General features: G+C 38.9%; 2 protein-coding genes across 3 annotated transcripts in view; both read right to left on the reverse strand.

The window, feature by feature from the left end:
* LOC134752140 (zinc finger imprinted 3-like) overlaps positions 1-23335 on the reverse strand; it is a 123339-nt gene that overhangs the window by 71570 nt on the left and 28434 nt on the right. The gene's annotated exons all lie outside the window — the stretch shown is intronic.
* LOC134752145 (beta-TrCP) lies at positions 1348-22595 on the reverse strand. 2 transcript variants are annotated; one of them, XM_063687739.1, is made up of 12 exons: positions 22444-22595; positions 18986-19102; positions 17918-18026; positions 13754-13940; positions 13231-13366; positions 12820-12948; positions 12506-12697; positions 12197-12340; positions 11691-11881; positions 11228-11345; positions 10375-10586; positions 1348-10069 (listed from the first exon to the last, which is right to left on the reverse strand). In XM_063687739.1, the coding sequence occupies exons 1-11, from the start codon at positions 22483-22485 to the stop codon at positions 10380-10382; spliced, it is 1572 nt and encodes a 523-aa protein (XP_063543809.1). In that variant the 5' UTR covers positions 22486-22595; the 3' UTR covers positions 1348-10069; positions 10375-10379. The 2 variants fall into 2 exon arrangements, with proteins under 2 accessions (XP_063543809.1, XP_063543808.1); XM_063687738.1 differs by having other exon boundaries at positions 10375-10589.

Below are 23335 nucleotides of genomic sequence, written 5' to 3' on the forward strand. Positions count from 1 at the left end.
GGGCACAGAAAAGGAGTTACTTAAATTAACAAAACTCGTTCACAGCTTGCAAGCACAAATAGCAAGATCAAACGAATGTGTTCGCCCATACGATAATATTTCAGATTGCAGTCGAGATCTTTATGTGGAAAATCAATCAGACCAGGCACCGCCTGTGCCCCTGGAACCAGAGCCATTTGCTTTTGGACTCGGTACCAAATTAAAAGAACCGGCTATGCCAGGTACGTCAGAAGGTGAGTTGAAGCTATTGTGTGATATACAGCGGTTGAATCATAATGAATGGTTTAATTTACGCTATGCAGATCCAAAAAGTGTATAATCACACTCCAGGCTATACTGATTTAGAAACTAACGACGAGGTTAAGGAGTATGATCAGAATCCTCACTTAGTGCAGGCAGATAGGGCTTTCGGTGCATTAACTTACTGCATGATAAAACAGCAGGAGGCCTTACACGCAGGTGTGAAGGATGTGCTGGCCTGGGCCCAGGGAGGCACGGAAATTGCACACGAGGCTCTTCGTGAAAAACTTAACAGTGTTTTTCTCGGTGGTGATTATTACAAGGTTTCTGAAGATTTTTTACAGGTTATATGTGGCCACAGAGCGGAAGTGATTCAAATGCGACGTAACGGAATCACAAAACATGTCAAAGATAAGTTGGTTAAATCCGGTTTACGTAAGATTCCTCCATCAGGAACTTCACTGTTTAACGCTGAAGCCTTTACGGCTGCAATTGAAAAATATGGTGGTGTACGAAAATGTTTCTGGCCATTACCTGAGACTCCTGCTTCGCAAGCAGGCCCTTTAAAGATGACAAGCGCACCCTCACAGGGTGCAGCGCCTCGTAAAATACTCTCGCAGGGTACTCGCTATTATCAGGCACATGCTGCTGGCAGTAACTACGAGAATCATGGCTATACTGATGCAAACAATATCCCACCCTCGCGGGGTGGCTACCATCATCCGTATCCTTCGCAAGGGTATCAAAATACATACAATCCTGCTCGCTCTAATACAAGGCCAGTTTCTGGGCCCTCCTTTCGAGACCGGCAGCCAAGGGACTATCAGCAAAGAGCTCGAGGAGGACGTAAGCGCCCTCATTCCCCCGCGGGGCAGAGACAGAACAAGCGAAGGAGATATTGACTCGATACAGTTCAGGGCCGGCCGTTTAGCAAATTATTACAATATGTGGTATAAATTACTTTGACAACGTAGCCATAGCACGTATAAGCGTTCTTGGCGCCACGGCCACGGGTACGACTTCTTACGATGCCTTTTAGGGTTCTTAGCGTTCTAAGGGCTAATAGTATAAGAAGAAGAACTGCCAGATCGAAATAAACTCCATAAATCACGTTACATTACAAATCTTTATTTACAAAAAAATAACATAAAAAACACAGTTAATAATTTTAAAATAAATGTAGACAACAGGCGGTCTTATCTCTAAAAAGCGATCTCTTTAAGCGAGGTTCTTAATATATCCCGATCTTTAGTTACTACATTATATGTACAAGCATATAGCAATTATTATTCACGACCCTAGCCGCATCCATACAATTTCGTTATCATTTAAAACGACATGAAACTTGGCATAAATATTCATGTAACGTATATTTGTATCTGGTATTTAGTTTTCGTTTCTAGAAATTGTAATGCAAAGAAAAATGAGCGTATAAAAATGTTTGTTACATTCAGTGTTGCTCTATTTTCTTTAACAATTTTTAGCCAAAAACTAGAGTTAGACCAAGATAAGTCTGCAGCGATTTTGATAGCCCACTGTGCAAGCGTTATTTTAAATGAAATTATGACGTATAAATAACACTTGCACAGTCTGTGCTGTCAAAATCCCGTGACCCGCAATCTTCCGAATGTCGTCCACCCAACAAGCCAACGGACGCCAGGCACTTCTTTCGTCGTATTAGACGATATACGTTACTTGAATCTTTATTTCAAACTAGCTTTTGCCCGCGACTTCGTCTGCGTGGACTTAGTAACAGCAGCTAAAGCAAGTATAGCGCCTGGAAAAATTCTCATAGCAATCATTCAATTTCAGCATATTATGCACACAAATTACCAGGCACTTCATTAATTATCTCAATTCCACCCCGCTTTTTACTTTCTTAAGGGATGATTTTCGGGATAAAAACTATCCTATGTCCTTCTCAGGGACTCAACCTATCTCTATGCCAAATTTCATCTAAATCGATTCAGCGGTTTAAGCGTGAAGAGGGAACACACAGACAGACAGACTTTCGCATTTATAATATTAGTATGGATTTCATGTTACATCAAAATGCGAGCGTAACGATTGTATGGCGGCGGCAAGGCTAGTATGCGTGTGATTTTTTAGTACTTTAGTACTGGGATTGAGACATATTTACAAAATGTAATAACTATAGTTAGTACATCCGTCTTTTTAGCACTACCATATACAAAATAATACTAAGACGAATGATGGCGCTATACGGTTACGTTTCGTGTTAAGAGGAAAAGGGACGGCCGTTTCTCAATACAACCGTATTCCCCATTTTCCTCTGGATTTCATACAATTTTTATTTTCATAAATGCTAACTCTTATAATAAATTAAAATTCGAAAAAAATCAAAGTAGCCATAGCTGTGGTTGATATACAATGAATTGTGTCAAAATATTTTCAATAATGTTAATATACAGAGAGGAAAATGAGGACTATGTTTGTATGAAAACGCGATTTCGCGCGGGTCCTCCACTTTCGTCTTAATTAAGCGCATTGTCAAAAAACCGGCCAAGTGCGTCTCGGACTCGCGCACAGAGGATTCCGTACTTTTTAGTATTTGTTGTTATAGCGGCAACAGAAATACATCATCTGTGAAAATTTCAACTGCCTAGCCATCACGGTTCATGAGATACAGCCTGGTGACAGACAGACGGACAGCGGAGTCTTAGTAATAGGGTCCCGTTTTTACCCTTTGGGTACGGAACCCAAAAAACGCTTCAAAACATAGTTACAGATGTAGTGTATAATTGTTTTCCATCGTATTTTCTCGGAAACGTTCGTATTTGTCATGCTAGTTCAGTCAACCTCAGTACTTTTTGTACCGAGACAGCAAGACACGTTCGTATGTTTCCGTGAAAATACGATAGAAAATAATTATGCACTAAATATGTACAGCGCAGTCTATTGCAGCTGAATGCGGTTACATTTTCCACTTTATACGTTTAGTATTGTTTTGTCAATGGTAGTACAGTCGCCAACAGATATATCTAAACGGCCGAGGTGCTTAAAAATATTTGAACACGTACTCTAGCACTTTGACAATGAGGGCTGCCGCGTTTAATTTCGCCGCTAGGGGCGCTAGTGTAGATGGAGGTCTTTCAAAATATCAAATGCATAGAAGTTTTGGGGGTTTCAAGCTTTTTTATAGGGAATTTTCACTCCTTATTCATAATTTGTGGTGAATCTTTGTCCATCTTTTATTAATCATGGTAAACAATAGATATAGCTCAATAAATGTTAGTGGTTTAAAAAAAGTGCCAACTAAAATATATGCAAAATTAAACAGGTTGAAAAAATGGCACATATATATATATATATTATATATTCATCATACATTCTAATATATATATATATATTAGAATGTATTTATTTTATAAAAATAAGCATAGAAGAATTTTGAGATCTGTTTTTCTGGACCTACATCTACAGTGGCGCCAAAACGGTAGCCCTCATAGAGGCGTGTTCAGTTATTTGTGAGCACCTCGGCCGCTCCGATTGATGACGACTGTCAAATATCCAAGCTAATTAAGTGAAGATAGTTCTGTCAAATCGAGATAAACTTAACATTGTATTAGACTACATTTTTTACAGTTCTTTCCAAAGTACAATTCGTATCTAACGTTCATCAGCCATCTTTGATTGAGATCCATTACGATCGAGCTCACAAACAAACGTTCCAAAAATATATGGGGCATTTTCTATAAAAAGGGACATCATTCTCGATGGCGCTTACGCCGCACAGCTTCCCAGGTAGCAAAATGACGTCAGCGACGTCATAATGACGTAATAATGCCGTCATTATGACGTCGCTGACGTTATTTTACGTCATTTTGCTACCTGGGTTCGCACGGCATTGTATTTATATTGGAGCATAGTTAATGTCGTAAGCGCCATCGACAATAAGGTCCCTTTTTATAAAAAATGCCCCATATATTTTTTGAAAGTTTGATTGTAAAGATGTATGTGAGCGCTTGTAGGGTAAACTACCCAATGATTGACACTGAAACCAGTCCCAGCACCAGTTAGCATCTATTTTTTGTAGGAAAGTCACTGCTGCCTTAAAATTTGTCGACAATAGGATGGCTTACCCTACAAACTTTTTGTATCGGATTTCGGTACCGGTTTTCAGTACAAAAAAAGATCGGTACCAAAACGATCCGGTATGGCCAGCATCAAATAGTTACGGGCAAAGTGGCCAAATACATACATAGTAACACACCATTGCCAATTTTTATTTTGTTGTCGAACATTTTTTTCGTTTTGGATCAAATTTGGCTCGTTTTGAAGAGATATTCGTTCGGATAATTACGAAATCACAACGTATCCCGAAAAAAATTACCTATGTAATTTAGTAGAAAAACATATGATATTTTCGTAGTTACGAAATATCATATTTTTTCAGAGGAAGATTTTTTAGAACAGTGAAATTACGCTTATATTGTTCCTACAGAATAGGGAACTATATTCACCAAATTTGACCGAAATCTGGCGAAAATCAGTCTGAAGTTACACCAAACTAAGTTGGCAGTGATCGATGCCCAGACTCTGCAAGTTTTAATTAAACGTCAAACTTCTATATAATTATGACGTTTAATTAACACTTACACAACCTGGGCTATCAAAATCGCCGCCAACTTAGCTCGGTTTAACTGTATCTATTTGATGCTGAAGTACCAGGGACACATCGCCAATGAGGAGTTTCAACATTTCAACTCTTATCATCTCATACTCTATGATTTCAACCACTATTAGTTGAGATCGAGGTACAATATGTCTCGTTTTCAAGCAAAAGGTACCACATTGTCGCTTGCCATAAGGACGCTGTCAAAGTTTTTCGTATAAAGATACAAGCAATTTTCGTCCTTATGGTAAGCGACAATGTGGTACCTTTTGATTGAAAACGTCACATATATAAAACTTATATCAGTTATATCTTTACCTCTCTATACAAGCTTAAACGAATCAAATGTACACTTGCGAAATTTACAAATTATGTCACCGTTGATTACGAAAAAAAATGTGCTATCTATATTTTGAAGGATAAAGATAGCAAATCGTATATTAAGAGCGTTGTTACACGTTAAAATGAGACAGAAATACTGACCAATAGACAAAGGAAAATTAATAAATTAGCCCTTTAACCTGAATAAATAGATTCGCATAATTTTTTTTCAAGTGTCTGTAAAAACTTAAAACATGTGTCAAAAGGTATATTTGTGTTCTATCTAGATTTAGCGTGTAACACCGTTCAAAGTATTTTTAGTCCGAATTACCTATTTTAAATATCATTAAACTGGACTAAATGGGTCCAAATTGAGCGGATTAACATAAGTTACGGACAGATTTATTAATTAAAAGATGTAAGAAACAAAATATTCCTCGAATTTGATCGCCAAAATAAATGTCGCTATATTATGGCCCCATACATGCGGTAACCACAAAACATGGCGCCGCATAGCACCATCTAGTTTAGCACTCATACTAGGCGCAATTTTTTTTATTTTCTACAATTTATATATTTTCAGTACGGATTAATACAAGATATCTGGTTCGAGAGGAATCTCTTGGGCCTGATTTATCGAAGAAACTCGTTTTTCCTTACCTAATTATCCTCTGCACTCCTTTAATCCTATGACCGCCAAAGGCGTCAAGTGACGCGCTTGGCGACAGCCCAATATCAACCTTCCTGCATTGCCACAAGGTTCAAGATGGCGCGCTGCGCACGATATGCATGGCGTTCAAATCACGGGGCGGACACGCTATACATCAAAAATGACGCGTTTCTATGTGTGAACGGCACGTCTGTACACGCGTCATGCGTCATAGTGTGAGTAAGTTGCTTAAAAATAGTACTGAGCGGCCGGCAAACGGCCGTCAATCTGCTGTCCCGGGGCGAGGTAATTCGAGTCGGGGCGGGACGGTGCGTGGCCGTTCTGTATAATAATATTACTTATTCTGTGGTCTTAAGGGTCCCTTATAAAATATCTACTCGCGAGAAAATATCCAATCTACTCGCCTTCGGTCCGGTCCAAAGAGGATATATTTAATTATAGGATAGAGGAGTACTGTCATAGTAAATTTTGTAGCCACAGTAAATTCACTGCTATGTATCGACACACGATTAAAACTAAAAATAAAGATGGTTAAAAATACCATAAAATGTATTTATATATGGATAAATGATTGCATTTATTAATTTTATATGATATTGTCTTCGGTTACCGCGATAGTTACTCATGAAATAAAACTATGAAAAACGGATTATATCGCGTATATTGAATTTATAATACATCCCGACGTTTCGAACCCTTTACAGCCTAATTTTATATGATTTTGACCCATGTTTATTCACTGATATGCGTTAAAATTGTTAAATAACAAACGAAAACGTCAACGCCATCTAGTCGAGAACAGGCCAAAGGTGGTAAAACGTGGTGGCGCCACCTGTTCGAGAATCAAATTTTCTTGATTTCCGAGGCACGTTTTTTCCATCTGTATCCATCTTATACGGAGTTATATAAATCTTTGGTCCGGTCGGACTTCTACCTTATATTAGCGAGAAAATAGCTCTCCACTCGCTTTGTCATCACCGGTCGGACACCCGCCTTATGTTAATCCACTCATTTTGAAAACCATATTAAATTGCATCAAGGCCAATATAGTAACAATTTCGGTTCCGATAGAACCATCACGTCGATGTCCGGTTTCCTTGGCAACAGTAAATATAGTCAAACACATTTTCACTTTTATTTTTAGAAGAACAGTCTTTAAAATATCACCACAATTTCATAATGCCGATATATTTCCTTCCTTCGTCACACGCACACAATCGCAAATCGAGGCTAAGCGGTCAAATGCTCAAACCCGATAAGTGCGTGTGCGCGTGCGTAATCGGCTTGCCGTGAAGTAACAGTTTTGTTTTAGCTTCCCTTTGACTCAACTTTTACCAGAATTAGTTTTACTGAGCTCCTTGACTATACTTACTGTTGTATCGCAACTTAAGTGCCCCTGTTCTATGCAAAAACGATACTATTATAAATTATTACATACTTAAATTGAAAATTGATATTTTAATGAGGTTTCTCAGTCTTTTGCATCAAGGGTGACCGATATTTGACTATACCCCGTTTATTTTAAAGATTAGAACATTTCTAACCTCAAAAATGGTGATTAACTTTTTCTTCCGATATACTAGGGTTGCTATGATATCTAAAATTGCAGTACAATTATGTAAACGACACTATAATTTAATGCAGTTACTCAGATTTCATTTCGGAGGAAAAGGTTACCACTACTTTTGGCCTAATTTGAGATAATGGGGTTGGCGCCATCATAACTTGCCCTGTCAATCCCTAGCGTGTCAATTTTTTTTTAAATGGAATTTTATGACCTGGGTGCCAGCCCCTTAAGCCAAATCTCATAGAAAAAGGGGCAAGCTATGATGGCGCCATCTATGCAAACAGTTGACAGTTGATTACCTCATCCTACAGTCATAGCATAAAGAAACGATTACTCCGGCTTTCCCTCGCTCACTTCCACGTTACCCTACATATAACAGGGACACTTCGGGCCACTTGCACCGTCCCACTAACCCAGGTTAACCGGTTAAAACTGGAGTTACCATGGCTACCAGTACAATTTGACACTGGGTTAAGAGCCCATCAACGTGTTCGCTAGCGCCACTGCTAAATAATTGTGATTATTAAAATTTAACGATAGATATTTAAAAAACCGGCCCAGTGCGAGTCGGACTCGCGCACCGAGGGTTCCGTACTTTTTAGTATTTGTTGTTATAGCGGCAACAGAAATACATCATCTGTGAAAATTTCAACTGTCTAGCTATCACGGTTCATGAGACAGACAGACAGATGTACAGACGGACAGCGAAGTCTTAGTAATAGGGTCCCGTTTTTTACCCTTTGGGTATGGAACCCTAAAAAGGGGGCCGTTGCTAAATTCGTAGATCTATCATCGTCATCAAAAACAGCCGTTTTAATTTCGGACGCGTAGATTGACGAATCCAGCAACGTAAAAACTATTATAATGTATTCAAAAGGTACTTAAATACGAAATACAGTACGTAGCGGCCCCCTTTTTAAAATATCTATCGTTAAATTTAAATAATCACAATTATTTAGCAGTGGCGCTAGTGAGCACGTTGATGGGCTCTTAACGTTTTAACCGGTTAACCCCGGGTTAGTGGGATGGTGCAAGTAGCGCTTAAAGTTGTTCATACATCACTTTACAAGTTAGTTGGCATAACAAATTACCTTATCCATTGGCCAAAAAATTACAATATTGACTTTTCTAGCTGGTTGTACATTTGTGACGTTCTACAGGTAAAGGTACCTTATGGCGGTTGTCGCTTACGCTTTTAATAACGGTGCTCCAATACTAATGCGGTGGTGGACGTTAAGCGTCAACCGCTAGGTACCTTTACTAATGAACGTAACATTTTTCCTGAAACCTGAAATACCAACCGTGGTTAATTTAAAAAAAAAGTATTTCGATATTTCGGGCGAAAATATTCGCGTCAGAATTCCTTGTTATGTTAAATTGTTAGCATTTAGGTTAGCGTTAAACTTATTTTTAAAATTCATGCCAATAATGTCACGCCCAGCGTGAATTATTATGGCTATGGGCTATGCTTCTTATTACATACATATCATCACCATGATAATAAATAAAAAAATAATAAATGTTTGTTAAAAAGACCATTATTAAAAAGTTATTTCCCTCTGATAAACATAGCCAGTAAAACTGCGGAATCAGAATGATAAAACACTACCATCACTGTCCCTATCATACGATATTATAAAACATTTCATAACAGTCAATGTGGGAGCGCCATTAGATACAGATAGCGTTATTTCTTCTCATAATTAAGAAATACGCAACTAAAATTAACAGTTATATTAAATATATTAATAACGGGTCACTTACGTATTTTAAGTCGAAAAACGCTCGACATGTTTCACTCCGTTCCTGATGACACTTCTCGGTACGGGGTGAAACATGTCAAGTGTTTTCAGACTTAAAATACGTGAGTGACCTGTTATAAATATATTTTAATATGTCCGTGTCCCACGGAAGTTTTATTAAAATTAACAGCTATTAAAAATCAGCCATAAGTCTATCTATTCTCATCATCATATCAGCCCATATACAAGACGCGTAAAGTAGATGGCGCTTTTGTGCCCCGCACATTTTGCGGTAATAAATCAGATAACTTTTGACAATCCATACAAAAACATACGTCTATAGTCCGACAAGAAATTGTAGAATAATTTTTTTTTGTAGAAAATAAATGAGGGCGCCACTTCCTACGTAACTGTCACATTTTTGATGTAAAATGCTTAAACATGGCAACAATTTTGTATGGATTTTTTTTAGTTTCATTTTATTTAATTTCTTCTATTTTCTGTCGCACTATACTTTGGCTATCTTTGAACTATACGCGTCTTTGTCTTTGATATTTCATTATATATTTTATTTTTATCGTTCCTCAAGTGTATATTTTATATTTATCATGCCAACTAACTCGCACAATAAGCCGGATCCACACGGAGCGAACATACGTGCGAGGAATGCTCGCTCTGTGTGGACCCGTCTATTCACAATTTCATTTTCTAGGGCTCTTAGTCAATTGGTAACGTCGAAACAGTTTTAAAATTAACATTTAATAGTATAATAATATTTAATAATAATTTATTTATAGTCCACGATTGGTTTAGATCTATCCGTCGCACGACACATCGCACTGCTATATCGTTAAAAATATTATAATAGTCTCCTTGTGGTCTCCTATGATTACCTGTTAACAATACATATTAGTTAATGTATTTCACCAAATTTTCTTATTTTTAACAAAAAAAAACCGCCTTGAACTCACGGGCTTTGGATCGATACTCCAGCGCTCTGCCAACTTTGACAAACTATAATTTGTCACAGTCCGAGACAGTCCTTTGACAAACTATAATTTGTATCGATCCTTTGCGCCTACATTTTTCAAATTTGCCGCCTTTTTCTAATGACAAAGCTGGCTTGCCAGACTATATTTTGTCCATTTTTCAATCTGAAAGTACCAGGCTACCATAGGATGTCAGGAGTTTAGTTTACCTGCGCTAGTCGTACAGGTCGCGGTCATGGTCGGGCGAGCGCGGGCGGGGCGCGGGCGCGGCGAGGGCGGCGGCGGGGGCGGGGTGCGGCGCCGCGGGGGCGGGGGAGGCGCCACCGTAGTTGAGGAAGTCCCACACCAGGATCGTGTCGTCGTGAGATGACGAAACGATCTGGAACTCGTCAAACTGCAGCCGGAACACGCGGCCCGTGTGCTCCTGGGGCAAACGGGCATATATTTAACACTGAATGGAGGACTAATTTTAGTTTTATTCACTTTTTTGTATCACTACGCTAAAATTCACAGTAAAGCGGAGGTCATTCCAGATCTAGAGTGGAGCCCGAATGGTGAAGCACCTCCTCCTTACAGAAAACCGCAGCCAAATAAAACTAAACCCTACTACTCAGTGTTGTGTTCTTGCCGGTGAGTAAGGTTGCCAGAGCTCAATGAGGGTAAATGGTGTTAGTTAGGGTCGCCATGTGATTTGAGGCGTTAAACGATTGCTTGTATTGGAGTGCAAGAATTTCATTCATTCATTTATCATTAATGTCTAGATAAATAGGTCATCAATTAATAAGTAACTCAATAATAACGCAAATACACGAATATAGATACCAAAGAGAATTTAAACAGAGGCGTATTGTCATAGTAAATTTTGTATAGGCCAAACGTATGGCGCCACCTTTTGATATTTAACAAATTTAACTCATATCAGTGAAAGAACAAGGAACAAAGTCAAATGGCGTTCTAAAAGTTTTAATCATGTGTCGAAATATGGCAGTAAATTTACTGTAGCTACAAAATTTACTATGTCAATAGGTCTCTATACACTCCTATCTCTTTGTAGATACTCACCACCAAAGTCCCTAAACATAACTCTTGGTGCGGCGTGCGCACGTCGAGCGCGGCGGGCAGGTCCCACACTTTGATTTTGCCGTCGTACGCGCCGCTCACTATCCTCTTGTTGTCGAACCTGCAAACAAAATATGGCATTCATATAACGAAAAAGTTCAGTGTTAACCTTAAAACTATTTTATTTTAATATAATAAAATTTTCAGTAATGTCAAACGCGATTTCATCTAAATAACCAGGGTGGGCAAAAATGCTTTCGTGTGTCCGGTTGCACTGCCCACACTCGATGTCCCACAGCCGGATGGTGTTGTCCGAGGAGCCGGACACTACTGGAGGCTTGCACTAACCGTATACAGCGCACGAGCTCCTGTCCCTCCAGCACCCGGGTGCACTGGCCACACTTGATGTCCCACAGCCGGATGGTGTTGCCCAAGGATCCGGACACTACTGGAGGCTTGCACTAACCGTATACAGCGTACGAGCTCCTCGTGACCCTCCAGCACCCGGATGCACTGGCCACACTCGATGTCCCACAGCCGGATGGTATTGTCCGAGGAGCCTGACACGACAAGCCGGTCGCGGTACTGGAGGCACGCAATGCCGCGCTTGTGGCCGTTTAGCGTGCGGACGAATTCGCACGATGATGTGTTCCAGACCTGGCAAAGAAAAATCAATGTTAGTAAAGTATTATCGAATGTAGTACTAGATGGTGTGCTCAAATCAATGCACCTATGCAATTAAAACTGCAGGAGGCCATGCGCTTGGCGAAGCCTATTGAGGAACCTGGTCTTCAACAGAAGGACATGATGTCACAATCCTCAGCATTGAAGGACCGACTGAAGAAGAAGAAGAAAGTATTCATGAGCATACGTGGAAGTCGACCGCGTTGACGGCGGCGCGGTATCCAACCAGCACGCGGCGGAGCACTATTGAACCCTATCGCCTAGACATAAGGTCCATTATCCCAGTACCTTGATGGTCCTGTCTCCACTAGCACTGACGATGTATTTCTCGTCGAAGTCGACCACGTTGACGGCGGCGCGGTGTCCGACCAGCACGCGGCGGAGCATTATTTCCGTTGTCGACGTCATGTCCCATACTGCTATTGAGCGGTCCTGGAACAAACAAATTCCATTAATGTCCTATACTCTCATGCCAAAAATTTCAAGAATCGGTCGTATCTCGTATCTGATCTGATGGACGACTCTGGAGGAACAAGTCATCAAAATATGTGGCAAAACGCAGTGGTGTGTACGAGGGTGTTGTCATGGCGACCCTACCTTGCTGCAGGTGACCATCATGCCGTTGCAGAAGCGTAGATGAAGGACGGCCTCGCAGTGGTGTATGAGCGTGTTGAGCATGGCGCCGGTGTTGACGTCCCACACGCGCACGGTGCTGTCCGAGGAGCCCGATATGATGGCTCGCGAGTCGTACTGCAGACAGAGGACGGAGCCCGTGTGGCCTTGGAGTTCCTGAACAAACAAAAAAATAGTTAATTACTCTTCTTAAAATCAGTCTTGTAAATAAATACAACGCCGCGAAGATTGTTGATGTTGTAGATGATATTAAATATTATTTAATAACTTGATCTCACCTTAACGCACTGTAATGTTTTCCTGTCCCATATTTTGATCGTGTTGTCCCTCAGTCCGGACACTATTTTGTTGTCGTCGTATTGTAAACAGTACACGCCTTTTGAGTTTTCGGATCTGCAATTTATCCTCTGAAAACAAAAACAATAAGTCAGTCTGCCATCTGCCTAAAATTTCATTTTTAAAAACACATTTATTTAATGTAGTTTCACCCCCAAAGAAATGATTACGCCAAACAGAATGATATGCACCTAATTTCGAGAGGTCTACTAGCAACCAAAGGGTTTCACTAATCCACCTTCTGGCTCCTTCATCAGATTAGCTCAATGATACTAGATTATTGTAATGCAATTTGCATTTTATACTTATGACTCTGCAATGTCTATGAATTGTCAGTTAAGTGTGAATGGTACCTGTAAGTTATGCCGGCCCATTCTCCAGTTGTCCTCTATGGAGCGTATGTCCTGTATGATCTTGGGGAAGAGCTGTCTGTAGAACGAGTGTGACGGGTGCTGGCAGCCCGGCTTTGGCTTAAATAAATACTGGATCCTGAAATAAATGAGTCAAATTAATATTCTTAATCATTACAAATACATACGATTTGGGAACAATCTTACACAGATTGAACTATACCCAAAGTCAACAAATCTTGTACGATGGGTACTATGCGACGATACACATCGGCTACTTATGACCAGAATTAGCGCAGGCACTAGTTCTACAGTTTTTAGGTGCAGAATAAAACCTTGGAAGTAGCAGCAGCGCATATATCATAAGAGAACTCACCATCCTCTCTCAGCGAGGCCCCTCCACAACAAATAAGTCCGGACCCTCCGTTCCACCAGCTTCTTCCACAGCATGCATTCTGATATGACCCGCTATGAACTCTCAGACCAGCTCAGCGAACTGTCAAGGTAAAGAGTAACAGACACTCACCATCCTCTCCTCTCAGCGAGGCCCCTCCACAGCGAATCAGTCCGGACCTTCCGTTCCACCAGTTTCTTCCACAGCATGCCTTCTGATATGACCCGCTGCCACTCGCGGCAGACCAGCTCGGCTGCGCAGAGGGAGCTGGCGTCGAGGTACGAGAGGATGTTCTCGGCGACGTGGTCGAGGCCTTTCTCTGTGAACAAAAAAATATTGGTTAATTTTCACTACACCTTATAAAACAAAGTCCCGCGTCTGTCTGTATGTTTGCGATAAATAAATAAAAAACTACTGAACGGATTTTCATGCGGTTTTCACCTATCAATTCAATTCTTGAGGAAGGTTTAGGTGTATAATTTGTTAAAGTTTTGTGTAACCCTAGGGCGGCGATTGGGTCCCTAGTTTGAGAATGTAATAACTAATTTACGTCAGTAGGCGGGTAGATGCATACAGACCTAACCGCCTCGCGAGGAAATTGCCGCGCTAAACTGCTCGAGGGTCTCTATTGTTTGACATAATTATTGAAAGTCATAATGTAATGATTGTCATATTATCATTAGTCATAATTTGCTTTTTCTCAGAAACGCGTAACTTTTCAGGATTGCCATAAAACAAAACCTAACCTAACCATCTATCGGATAACCCGAGGAAAATCCTGAAAAGTTAACGGTTTCAGAATTATGACTAATGATAATATGACAATCATTACATTATGACTTTCAATAATTATGTCAAACAAAGGGACCCCACTGCCCTGTCTGTAAAGATATGCCTCGCACGAAGGCAACAACGCACGCGCGGCGACGATGGCTTGGTAAGGAATCAAATCGAATTAAAACTCATTTATTGTTGTTTTCCAAAATTATGTAAATTGTAAGGAATTTTGGGGGTTTTTAATTTTTTTTAATATAGTTAAGTTAGTTTTAAGAAAATGTGACATGTTGTGACAAGGGGGAGGGGGGAATCACAAATTTTGTGACGTCACATTAACATTTAAATTATTTTATTCGCTGTACAGTTAAAGAACAAGTTTTTGGCACGATAATCGTTTTGAATCGTTTAATTTTCTTTCCTAATCTGTTTTGAGTTATAAAATTACTAATATTTCTTTTGTTAAAAATATTGTGATAAAATATTTATAATACTTAATTCGATTTGCCGATTTCGTTGAAAACTGTGACGTCACACCAGAGGGGTTTGCCAAATGTGACCAAGTGTGACAAGGAGGGGGGGAGGGGTCAAGAAACCTCGAAATTCGTCTGACGTAATTAATGGATGAACCCATATGAAATCTAAAAGCAATTGCTTTAATAAATTCCAACAACTGCTTAACACAACCTTGTGTTGAAAAATCTAGTAAAATCCAGAATATAGAAACATTCAGCAAGACATTTGTGACATTTTCAACCAAAAGGTACCACATTGTCGCTAGTCAATAAGGTTGATTTCAAATTGAAGCTGTATGGAAAAAGCGCCTTATTGACAACCGACAATAAGTCCCTTTTGATTGAAAATGGCACATTTTATCTACTTTAAACACATGGAATATCAATTTGTTTACGACACTACGACAGTCTATATTTAAATTTCAAATAACGGTAACCGCGATTTGCGATTCAATGCTATCTGGGGATCGTTTTCGTATTGTGAACGATCTGGTAGGGAAATGAGATATGGAGACAAATGTGACGTATTCAACTAAAAGGTACCACATTGTCGCTTGTTGGTAAGGTTGATTTCTAATTGAAGCTATATGGAAATAGCGCCTTACTGACAAGCGACAATAAGTACCCTTTTGATTGAAAATGGCACAAATGTTCAACGGATCTAGGTACATGTTTAAGATACAATCCATACTAATATAAATGCGAAAGTGTGTCTGTCTGTCTTAGTGTTACCTCTTCACGAACCGATAAACCGCTGAACCGATTTAGTTGAAATTTGGTATAGAGATATTTTGAGTCCCAGAGAAGGACATAGGATAGTTTTTATCCCGGAAATCATCCCTTTAGAGGATGAAAATTATCTCACTTCCACCCCGAAAGTGAGATAATTGATGCCTCGCCTGACAATGATGTAAGTATTATGCTCAAATTGAATCATTGCCTTTACATTTTATCAAGGCGTTAGAACTTAGAATTGTCTCTCAAATAAGGATATAAGGAAGTTGGTATAGGGAATCAATAAGGTGTCATCCATTAATTACATCACACGTTTAGGGAGGGGAGGGGGTCAAGAAAATGTGACATGTTGTGATAAAGGGGAGGGGGAGGCACAAACTTTGTGACGTCACATTCTTATTTTAAATATTTTATTTGCTGTACAGTTAAATAACAAGTTTTTGGAATGATAATCGTTTTTAATCGTTTAATTTTCTTTCCTAATTAGTTTTTTTTTGGGTCATAAAATTAATAATATTTCTTTTGTCAAAAATATTTTGATAAAATATTAATAATACTTAATTCGACAAAACTTCCGTGAGACACAGACATATTAAATATATTAATAACCGCGCCGCGAGTCTGCGCCGGTCCGTCACCGTCGACGCAAGCTCCTGATGACGCTCCTCGGTACGGAGTGAAACATGTCGAGCGTTCTCGACTTAAAATAAGTGAGTGACCCGTTATTAATATATTTAATAATACTTAATTCGATTTGCCGATTTCATTTAAAAAATGTGACGTCACACCAGGGGGGGAGGGGTTTGCCAAATGTGACCAAGTGTGACAAGGAGGGGGGGAGGGTTAAAAAAAACCTCGAAATTCGTGTGACGTAATTAATGGATGAACCCTAAAAAGCAGATTGGATAAAAAAAAGAAGCTACCCAAAATACCTAATTCTACGCAGACGAAGTCGCGGGCAAAAGCTAGTAATATAATAAAGAAAAGTTTTAAGGACATATGAGTAAGTGTTGAATAATACTTAAGGCCGTTCCATCGGTTTGCCGCTGTCTTTGTCACATTTCGCAAGAAAGAACGGGAAAGAACATACGCGCCAAGTGTCAATTTTGATCGAATTTTGTCGGTTTTTATTTATTTTAAAAACGTTACCTTACAATTTCGCAATTCTAAAGCTATGAAATTACTATTTATGTTAAGATTGTTTTTTCTTCTTTTTTTGTTTATAAGTATTACATAATAAATAACCGAGTAAAGTAGGATTAAAAGTCCGAGTTAGAGGTTACTTTGGGAATTAATTGTATCGAGCGAAGTGTCATAATTCGTGTATCGGAAGCTATGTTGTTAAAGATAATATAGTCAAGAACTAAATATATTTTTTCCACGTCTACGAATATCAACGCCTCTTAGAAAAACATGATCATATAAGGAGATTTTTCGCCTTCTGGCTCAAGGAACCGCCATAAAACGGTTATAACTACATACTTGGAACTGTAATAGCCCTTATTGCATGTAATAAAAAAAACCGGCCAAGTGCGAGTCGGACTCGCGCACGAAGGATTCCGTACCATTACGTAAAAAACGGCAAAAAAGTCACGTTTCTTATATGGGAGCCCCACTTAAATATTAATTTTATTCTGTTTTTAGTATTTGTTGTTATAACGGCAACAGAAATACATCATCTGTGACAGACAGACGGACAGACAGACAGACAGCGGAGTCTTAGTAATAGGGTCCCGTTTTTACCCTCTGAGTACGGAACCCTAAAAATCTCCGCAATTCAATATCACCTTCACCCTCTCTCGGCCGTTGTAGACAACATAATACATATTTTTTGTATGGAGTCTATAAAAGTCCAGATAGCTGCAGAGATGGCTGATCAGTGATCATCTTTTCCCTCTAGAAGTTTGTAAGGGGGGGGGGGGGGGGCAACAATCTCGTTAGCTAACTGTACGTACGTTTCTTGAACGACAAAATGTGCTGTACACACTCGTCGAGAGACTTCGAGACAGGCCGAGAACGAGTTTGTACACTGCACATACTGCCCTTCTCGTTTTGCCGTTTTCCGATTGGGTCGGACCGGTGCCGACTCTCGGCGAGAGTGTACAGTCAAGGGCATAAATATATACACATTCCCAAAGTTTCAAAAATATGTGTACACCTTAGACAATAAAGTCGTGTTCACATATTTTTGAGCCATTTGTCTGGATCGATATTTTTGCCTTCGAGTGTACAGCCGACATTACGGTGATTTTATTTATATTTAAGCACTTACTGGGCAGCATGCTGATAAAATCCCTCTGCAGCATGGGCTTGAGGTACGCGTTGATGTGTCCATGCTGGTAATGGCACATGCGTGCCAGGAGCTGCTCTACAAACTCCACCTGCAAAAGATACATTACAATAAGGGTCTCCAAAGTCAAATACATAAGAGGAACCTTCAAAGTTAGCGACTTAAAGACAAACTCCGCGAAAACCGCCTGAGATGGTATGGGGCATGTCATGAGAAGAAATGAAGACCACATGACGTGAAAAGTATTGACCATTCAGAGAAAAGAGGTTCAGGCCGACCCCCCGCGACTTGGAGTCAAACCATTAAAAAGGACCTGAAATCAGGGACCGGCCCGCTATCCCTTATCGGGGTTTTATAAGGGTATTGCATAAGGCTTAACTCACCATACCCTTTGCCAGACGAAACCCTTTGTTTTGCTTTTAAAAACCCTTATATAAAGCTACCACATTTGAGTAATCGGTAGCCCAAATACCCTTACAAAACCCTTATCATCCGCTCACCAACACCTTGCATATTGCTTATAAGGGTTAGCCATAAAAAGGGCTTCCCTTTTAGCATATAAGCGTGTAAATTTAAGTCATCTACCTTGTTCATAAAGCACACATTACTTCGAATCCGAGCGATCGTCGGCGGCGACGGCGGCGTTCTTTGACTAGGCACGTATTTTCTTTCCTTTTCATACACTACCGTAGATATATACTAATCCTGTCTCTTTCACGCAAAGGGAAACCTTTATAAAAAGCGCTTAAAGATAAGGGTAACCCTTATTAAGAGCTAGCCTTATTTTTGGTTAGCTTTTCGGTAAGGGTTAGTCAAAGGTAAGGGTATGAATGGGCTTGCAGTTCGAAAGGGAAAGTCTTTCAATGTGTTAGCCGTGTTTAAGTGTCGCCCATTGAAAGGGTTTTATCGCGGAAAGGGTTGTCCGGTCCCTGCCTGAAATTGGTGGAGGTTGATACGGAGACAACACAAAACCGTACATTGTGGCGTAAACGTACAAGGAGGGCTGACCCCAAATGATATGGGACATATACAGCCAGGAAGAAGACATACCTGATCTGTTTCGTTCCATCTCGCAAACAAGTTGATACATGTGTCGCGCTCCGCAGTGTATGCGGGGCTGCTCGGGGCAGGCCGCACGCCTGTGTCCAGCGACGTTAAAGATGTCACCTGGTGAAGGAAAAGTTTTTTTTTTTACAAAATTTCATTTTTGATAAGTACAAACTTTTATCAGTGACTGTACTTTTTCTTCAACAGGCAAATAATATTCAGAGACAATTTTATCAATCCCAAATACATTTAGCTTACGTTGTTTTTATCACAGAGTTCCTATGGCCACCTCCTATGTCCAGCTTTAGATCAGCTTGATGGTACCATAATATCATTTACAGTACATATGGTGCTACTTTCTCGCACTAGAGTGTAAAATAACACTTTTCGTGCATATGTCTAAAGTTTAAAGGGCCATATGTACTGTAAAACGTTGTACGATACACGTGCGAATAAGTAATTCGCAACTCGTGTCGATTTAAAACACTCCCTGCGGTCGTGTTTTAATTTATCGCCACTCGTTTCGAATTTCCTCTTTTCCGCACTTGTATCGTAAATAACAATTATCGTTTATTTATTTATAATATAATATTGCATATGTATGTGAGGTTTCAGTCAAGTTAAATAAAAGCTTGTAAAATCTAGTTATTGATGGCCACTATGGACTAAATATAACTGAAATAGATGTCGCAAGAAAGAAAAGAAAGTGACTAAGGTGTACAGTACCTAGGGATGGGTGAGATATTTTAAAACAGAAGAATTTGAATTGTTTCATTGTTTTATTGGGTTGAATTACCTATAAAGGGATAAAACAATGAACCACCTCAACTCACGACCTTCTGTTTTCTGTCGATTTAAGGGTTAAAACCTAAACCATAGGATTGGGAAAATGAAAAACCCTTCTGAGAGCCCTATGTTACTAATGAGGGATAACAGGATACCATCATCATCATCATCATCATCATCATCATCTATCAGTTTTATCTCTTTCAATTAACAAATCATGTCACTGACTCATAATATACATAAGCCATTATAAGTTTTAATTATTAGTTATGCCACTTGTGAGTATTATGACTACTAGCTTTTGCCCACGACTTCGTCTACGTGAAATTAGTAATTTGGGTACCTTAATTTTTAAACAAATCTTTTAAATCCATCCTTTTTTTCACCCCCAAATTGGTCCACTCTATAAATTTCCACCCCATTTTTTAAACCCTTAAGGGATGATTTCGGGGATAAACATTATTCTATATCCTTCCCCACAGCTTAAACTATCGCCATACCAAGTTTCATCTAAATTGGTTCAGCGGTTATTGATTCCCCATACAAATTTCCACCCCCTTGTACGGTGAGTTCTGGGATAAAAAGTATCCTATTTCAATTCCCATGTCCTTCCCCGGGACTCAAACTATCTCTATGTCGAATTTTAACTGAATTTGTTTAGCAGTTTAAGCGTGAAGAGGTAACACACAGACAGACAGACTTTCGCATTTATAATATTAGTATTGATTATTTTGGTACAGTCTGATCTGTTACTTTTAATACTGACTGTACCCTTTTGCTTAAAAACAGTACAATGGGGTTGGCAACTGTCAAGGGTTTGCAGAGATGGCGCCATCATAGCTTGCCCCTTTTTCTATGAGATTTGGCTTAAAGGGCTGGCATCCAGGGCATTAAAAAAAACAAAAATTTGACACAATTCTAGGGATTGACAGGGCAAGCTATGCTGGCGCCATCTGCTAATTATTTCGACTGGCCAACCCCAATGTGTCTCTTTTTTTTGTTCAAACAAAAGTAATTGTAGTGTAATGATGAAGTATGTCTCTTGTTGATACATTTTGAAACAATGGTTAGTGGTTGTATAATGTATACTGTCTGTGTACCTATACATAAAGTTTAGTATTATGGAAGAAGCTTTAGACCTTAAAGGGGCCTGTCAGTTGTTCGGAACTGTCAAATTTTTGTTCTAACTGGCCAATATCATCCGGCGGACTGATAGTCAGTGAGCCCCTTTAGTTACAAGAGTTTAATTGATCTGAAATGAGAATTTTGTAGAAGTGACAACCAAAACTCATTAATTACCACCATATTACATTCATAGCCATATAATTACCACCATATTATATTCATAGCCATAGTGAACCATATTAGTACCAAAATAAAGTTGATTTTTGTAATTAGTGAGTTTTGGTTGTCACCTGACGATGTAGGAGTGGAGTAGGAGGAAATAGATTTCTTGGTAAACTAATACCTAATATTAAATCAATCCCAATATAGGGAGAGGGGAGGTCTTTTCCCAGCAGTAAGACAAGTTTTTTTTTAAATCTAATTGCTATATAGATTAGGGGTAAAAACAACCAGTTATTATCAATAATTCCACAATAGATGCAGTCTAGTATTATTAGAGTCTGTCCACGCTAACTTTGCACCACTTGACAAGAACAAAGGGAGGAGGTATCACCATAAACATCAAATTATCATAGAAATTTGTCATTTATGATGACAATATCACACTTTGTCATTGCAAATACCATGCAGAGTTAGCTTGGTCCAACTCTATTGGTAATTATACTTAATATCTGAACCAAGACAACTAATTGTGCCATTTTCATCCAAAAGGGTACTTATTGTAGGTTGTCTATAAGGCGCCATTTCCATATAGCTTCAATTTGAAATCAACCTTATCGGCAAGCGACAATGTGGTACCCTTTGGTTGAAAACGTCACAATTTATGAGGTACAAGCAAGTCTAGCATGTAACTATGGCATTCCAGTGTAAACAGATAAGTAATCAGTGTTCATAACGGCTGCATGTAATATGTAAAAGACAGTCAAGCGGAACCTCGTTATGTCATGGCAATCTCCTGAACATCAGTTACTTAATTGCGAAATCACACGAAAGTGGAACACCATATTTTTTCATTGTAACAAAGCTACAAAGCATGCAAAACTAGCTTAGAACAGGAGACCACTGTATGAAAATAGTAGACTACACGGTTTTACAGGGATTGGTGACTATTTAAAAAGGGTTTTCAGCAAAATCTAACGGTATCTAACGATGGTAAAAGTTTGACGCTAGGACTCGTTCTTACGACTAATTTGAATGACTCATACTAATTCCGATTTCAACTAAGTTAAGAGGATGTGAAAAAAACTTTTGATGGCAAGAAAATAAAGATGAATGTAAGTGATGAATAAAAAAGTATGATTCTTGGAAACGTCCGCAATGCAGGAAAAGTTATTTTATTAGTTTAACTATAAAATACTCCATTCTAAAACGGTAAAGTATGTAAGGGAGGTCATAAAACACGTGTAAAAGATGCATATTACTAGTAAAAGTTAACTCATATTAGGTTGCCCTCAAAACACAAAATAATCGAAATCAAACTGAGTGCTGCCAAAGATGGCGGATCAGCCATGACAGAATGGGATTGCTCTAAATAATAATTGCGGCCATACCTGAGGCGGCGTTGTATCTTCTATCATCCTTTCAGTCTCCATTTTTACTATATCACTGAAAACATCAAATAGTCTAATAAAATCACCACTAATAACTAAATCACAATTGCTCGGTTACAATGGTCATCGCTCGCATGACGTCAAGCACAAGCACTAACTACTGACAAGTTATGACTGATGCTATTTGAACTAATTTCTATAAACTTGTGTCACTGCAGGTTTGCTGACGTGTTGGACTGAAAGAGCTATGGATCTTTTAAATAAATTAATAACGCATTAAAATTTATGTATTTAAGTTTCAAGTAATCTTTAAATAAGCGTTATTTTATCTGTTTTCCAGAAAACAACACATGTGCTAAAATGAACCGCTAAATACGACAATAATTAATAAAACATTAAAACAAAATAAAATGACATTAAACATTACAAAGAAGAAATGTAAATTTAATTTACACATTTAAGAATTGTTCAAGATTATATTATTTTGGGGAATTTATTAAATAGCAAATTAAGTACAACAGCCTCTATGCAATTTTTCAGTTCGGATACGCTATCCGGGGTTCCATAAGTCCATAACTGGAATTCTGTTAGGAACCCTTGCGCGTTGGCAAAAATATTGGAACTCAGAAAACTATTTTACCAACAATAATAAAAAAAAAACTTTGATAATGTTGCCATCATTTTATTTTTATCTAGAAATTGGAGATAATCGTATCACAAAAAATGTTAGTTTAAAATTCTCTCTCAATTTATTTAATTTATTTTATTGTATTTATACAAATAGTTATGACACTGGACTATAAAACAGATTATAGACGATCACTATAATAAAGTCGGACCATGTTAATTCTGCACAGACTTTGCAGTGATAGGGCATGGAAGTGGTAATATT

The sequence above is a fragment of the Cydia strobilella genome, chromosome 24, assembly GCF_947568885.1.
Source record: "Cydia strobilella chromosome 24, ilCydStro3.1, whole genome shotgun sequence".
In the NCBI taxonomy this organism is placed as follows: domain Eukaryota; kingdom Metazoa; phylum Arthropoda; class Insecta; order Lepidoptera; family Tortricidae; genus Cydia; species Cydia strobilella.

Excerpts from the sequence above, each read along its gene's own strand:
- LOC134752145 (XM_063687738.1), bottom strand. The coding sequence starts at position 22,485 with ATGGAGACTGAAAGGATGATAGAAGATACAACGCCGCCTCAG. Across the intron at positions 13,941-17,917 it reads TTTTATCAGCATGCTGCCCA|AGAAAGGCCTCGACCACGTC; the intron begins GTAAGTGCTTAA and ends TTTTGTTCACAG. Across the intron at positions 12,698-12,819 it reads AAACATTACAGTGCGTTAAG|GAACTCCAAGGCCACACGGG; the intron begins GTGAGATCAAGT and ends TTGTTTGTTCAG.